This window comes from Gadus macrocephalus, chromosome 3 (assembly GCF_031168955.1).
Source record: "Gadus macrocephalus chromosome 3, ASM3116895v1".
Taxonomy (NCBI): Eukaryota; Metazoa; Chordata; class Actinopteri; order Gadiformes; family Gadidae; genus Gadus; species Gadus macrocephalus.
In genome coordinates, this window is record NC_082384.1 from 20214257 (window position 1) to 20218825 (window position 4569).

The 4569-nt window shown below is 45.2% G+C and overlaps 1 protein-coding gene across 2 annotated transcripts in view; it reads left to right on the forward strand.

Annotated features, from left to right (window-relative positions):
- The first annotated feature begins 2976 nt into the window (after positions 1 to 2976).
- LOC132454515 (calpain-2 catalytic subunit-like) overlaps positions 2977 to 4569 on the forward strand; it is a 14589-nt gene continuing 12996 nt past the window's right edge. Inside the window, exons 1-2 of one of the 2 annotated variants that reach the window (XR_009524945.1) lie at positions 2977 to 3268; positions 4342 to 4411. Coding sequence is in view for 1 of the 2 variants with exons in the window: in XM_060047921.1 (XP_059903904.1) it covers positions 3032 to 3268; positions 4342 to 4411 (307 nt within the window). In the remaining variant the exon portion in view is untranslated. The remainder of the gene's footprint in view (positions 3269 to 4341; positions 4412 to 4569) is intronic. The other variant, XM_060047921.1, reaches the window with a different exon arrangement.

Genomic DNA, 4569 nt, shown 5'->3' on the forward strand with positions numbered 1-4569 from the left:
ACCACGTGACAGGCGGGCCCCAGGTGTCAGTTAATAGCTAGTCACACCCACTGGAAACACAAACATACGCAATAAATACATAATACACCCACACACACACCACACAATAAATAAATAATTCACACATATACGCACACATACGATAAATAAATAAATAATAGACACACAGCACACAATAAATAAATAAATAACACACACATTCCCCCCCCCACAAAGGGGGGGAATGTGTGTGGAAGATGAGATCCCTACATTAACACACACACGCGCACACACACACACACACACACACACACACACACACACACACACACACACACACACACACACACACACACACAATTCATAATTAATATACACACACATATACAGAATAACAAATATTTCACTTTCACACACACACACACACAAAATATCTATACACTCTTTATATATAATATAACTCTAGATGTTAATACTGCGGTAGGCCTAACTGGTAAAGATCCAGGTCTGTGTATGTATGTGCCTGTATGCAAGTATGTGTGCCCCTGTGTATACGTGTGTGTGTGTGTGTGCTTGTGTGCGTGTGTATATATCTGCGTGTGCATGTGTGCGTGTTTATGTATCTCTGTGTGTATGTGTATGTATGTGAGTGTGTTGTGCATGTTTATGTTTGTGTGTGTGCATATGTTTAGGTGAGTTCCATCCCTCAGTGAGGATAGAGGGGCCAGGCAATCAGCTTCCCTGGAAGGAGAACAGCGTTTGTGTGTGTGTGTGTGTGTGTGTGTGTGTGTGTGTGTGTGTGTGTGTGTGTGTGTGTGTGTGTGTGCGCGTGTGTGTGTGTTAATGTAGGGATCTCATCTTCCACTCGCATAAAGAGGGGGGGGGGGCGGGGTATATGGGTATACACTGCTACCAGGCTGACGCACCTCATAAAAATGCTCAACAACGATGAGGTCACTGTCAGAGAGCTTGCCAGAGCTTCCCTCCTGCTGGACCTCAGGAAGAGGAAGGTCCCTCTGGCCAAAGCAGGCCAGGACAGCCTCCTAGGCTTTAGGAGGAAAAGCAGCGGAAAACTGGGCACACAAGCTGCCGGCTTTGGAGTTCGGTCAGACTGGCTGGACCTAAATGACCTGTGCCGAAAAATGACAGTCAAACTGGAATGGACACAACACAACTCACACACAGCACCAAAGGCATCTGATGCACTTGTCAAAGACCCATCTGTAACAGCAGAGGCTACAAAACGAGGCACAACACACACTACAGAAAACAACAGCAAGGAGATTCCTTCTTAACATAAAACAGAGACCAAACAACACTGGACGGGACTTAGAATGCAGGGAAAGCTAGCATGCCTAGACTTTGCCGACCACTCTGCTTCACATTCCATGTAACCAAATGCTGCTGTTGGGGAAGTCATCCTCTGTTTCACCGCCAAAGCCAGACTGCAGCTACCTACAAAACACAATCTGGCATTACGGTACCCTGCACACCACCATCCACACTGTATCATGCACACAGACTCTGGCCATCAACTTGAATCAGTTGCCCATATTGTAAATGGCTGTGTGCTAAGGCCTTTATATTGCACGCCAGGACAGAATTGTCTATCTTATTTCCAGCACTATTAAAGAAGTATTTCTAGAAAATGTGACCATGTACAAACATTCACGTATTATGCCAGGATGGTTTAGCAGCTCTATTGATGTGTTTTTTAGCATCCCAATTACCCTTGATGTTGTGTTTGTTTAACAGAGACAGAAGGGAAGTGCTTCTCCTTGAGATAGGATGTGTGTTTGATCTCTACATGGAAATTGCTTTCAACGATAAAATCATTAAGTACCAGCCCATTCTGGAAATACTAAGGGACCTAGGCTATCAATGCAAGCTAATAGTGATTATTCTTGGCAGCTTGGGGCATGTCCACAACCGTGCGCTCAGTGGGTTAAGGCTGGCAGGGCTCTCCAGCAGAAAATCTAAACAATTAGCAAAGTTGTGCTCCATACCAGCAGTGATAGGCAGTCTGGCGCATGAGAGGTTTTTTGTACCCTTGAACAAAGACCTATCTCATCTCTGAAATATTTGAATCCTGTCTCTTGTAATGTGGTTGGTGGATTCAAATAAAGAATTAAAATGTGTGTGTGTGTGTGTGTGTGTGTGTGTGTGTGTGTGTGTGTGTGTGTGTGTGTGTGTGTGTGTGTGTGTGTGTGTGTGTGTGTGTGTGTGTGTGTGTGTGTGTGTGTGTGTGTGTGTGTGTGTGTGTGCGCGCGCGCGTGCGTGTGTGTAAATGTAGGCTGGCTACAGCACCGAGGTGGTTGACGAACCAGGAGTTAGTGATGGAGGGAGTGGAGCTTTCGCTTCTGTAAAGACATTGTGAGTGTGGCTTAACAACAGCTGTGCGTGTAAATCATTAATGGTCTGGATATGTTGCGTAGCGGTGTTTATGATCCAGGTCCACCAGACCATCACTAGGGGATGGTGGTTATGACTCAGGTCCATCACTAGATTGTAGTGGTTATGACTCAGGTCCATCGCTAGGTTGTCGTGGTTATGACCCAGGTTAACCACTAGGGGGAGGTCGTTATCCAGTAAGATCTAAATAAATATAGATATTTTCTGTACAGTTGTTCTATCCAACAGTCTATATTCAAATTGTAGCTCTGCTCTGTCCAGTAAGATCTATATGAATATAGATTGTGATCTGTAACTATTTTTTATCCAGTAAGATCTATATCAATTTCGATGTAACCTGTTGCTCTGATCTATCCAGTAAGAGCTATATAAATATAGTAAGTGATCTGTAGCGCTGTACTATCCAGTAAAAGCTGTCCTTATTGTGACCATTTTGTTCTTTGATAATAATAGTGATAATAAAGATCCTATAATGATGTGGGTCTATCCGAATAGGATCTCCTTCATAACTATAACTAAAACAGACTGGGATGCAGAGCCCCGCCCGTGGGGCGGAGAGTTCGAGAGAAACTTTCCACAACTCTCGGATCTAAAATCTCTACATTTCTGCTGAGAGCAGGAAACGGTTCTCTCTCTCATCATGGCTGGCGTGGCTTCTACTCTGGCCAAGAAAAGGGCCCTGGCTGCGGGCTTCGGCACCAACGCCAACGCGGTGAAGTACCTGAACCAGGACTTCCATTCGCTACGGGCGCAGAGTCAGAGCCAAGGGGCGCTGTTCTGCGACCACACCTTCGCTGCCGCTCCAGAGTCTCTTGGCTTCAAAGACCTCGGTCGGAACTCCCCTAAGACCCGCGGTGTGACCTGGAAGAGACCCACGGTATGTTTCTTTAGGATTTACTGACAAACGAGGCAGACATCCGATAGGGCTTCATACCTGAACCAGAGACAAAACTTTAGTTATTTTTCAGCTCTTTAAAGTATTTGTGACACGCCCCTCGAAGTAAAGGCCGCTCCACCAGCAAGCCCTCCGCCTCCAGCTCTCGTCCTACACTTCTGTCGACATGAGGGTGGATGTGAAGTATGATTGGATGTGAGGTTGGATGTGACGGGTCGGTGTTAGTGGTGGGTTTGATGGGTAGATGTGAGGGAATGTGTGACGGATGGATGTTATTGGTGGGTGTGACGGGTGGATGTCATGGGGGGATGTGAGGGAAGATGTGACGGGTGGATATGATGGGTGGATGTGAGGGAAGATGCCATGTCTGACGCGCATTGGTTTATTGATCCTCACGACTGCTTTGACAAAAACGAATTAGTCAAGCACCTATCTAATAACTAAGAAAGTATTACAGCCAATCTAGCAATCAGGTATTACAACCCATCAACTTTAGTATAGGGAGGTACGTAATCAGCTATTGAATATGTCAAATATGTAAACTATTCTTCCATGTGTTCTTCTTCATTTGTTGGAATTAGTCTGAATAAAATAACAAAACCACCTAATGTGTTTTGATTTATTTATTTATTGTATTAATAAAGGTCTTATGCTGCTATCTTTGTCTTTGTTATATCTTCCATATTGATAAGAAGATGGGTGACTTGAGGATGTCATAGTAAAATGTTGTTGTACAAGAGCTGAAGGTTGTTAGAGTAGCATGTTGAACTTGATCTGGAGGATGTCATGGTAACATGTTGTTGTACAAGAGCCGGAGGTTGTTATAGTAACATGTTGAACAGGAGCTGGAGGTTGTCATGTTAACATGTTTAAAAGGAGCTGGAGGATGTCCTATAACGTGTTTTTGGAGGTTGTCATAGTTACATATTCTTGTACAGCAGCTGGAGGTTGTCATGGTAACATGTTGTTGGGGTACGGGAGCTGGAGGTTGTCATGGTAACACGTTGTTGTACAGCATCTGGATGTTGTCATGGTAACATGTTGTTGTGGTACAGGAGCTGGTGTCCAGCCCAGAGTTTATCATCGGAGGAGCGACCAGGACGGACATCTGCCAGGGAGGGCTAGGTGAGTAGAGGACCCCCCTCATACCTGGAGGATCTGTTCTAGGTCCTGGTCTATGACATGTAGGTCAGGTCCTAGACCGGGAACTATCCCAGGTCCTTCGACGCAGGTCTTAGACCAGGTACCATACCAGGTTGAAGACAAGGTGCTAGACTAGACCA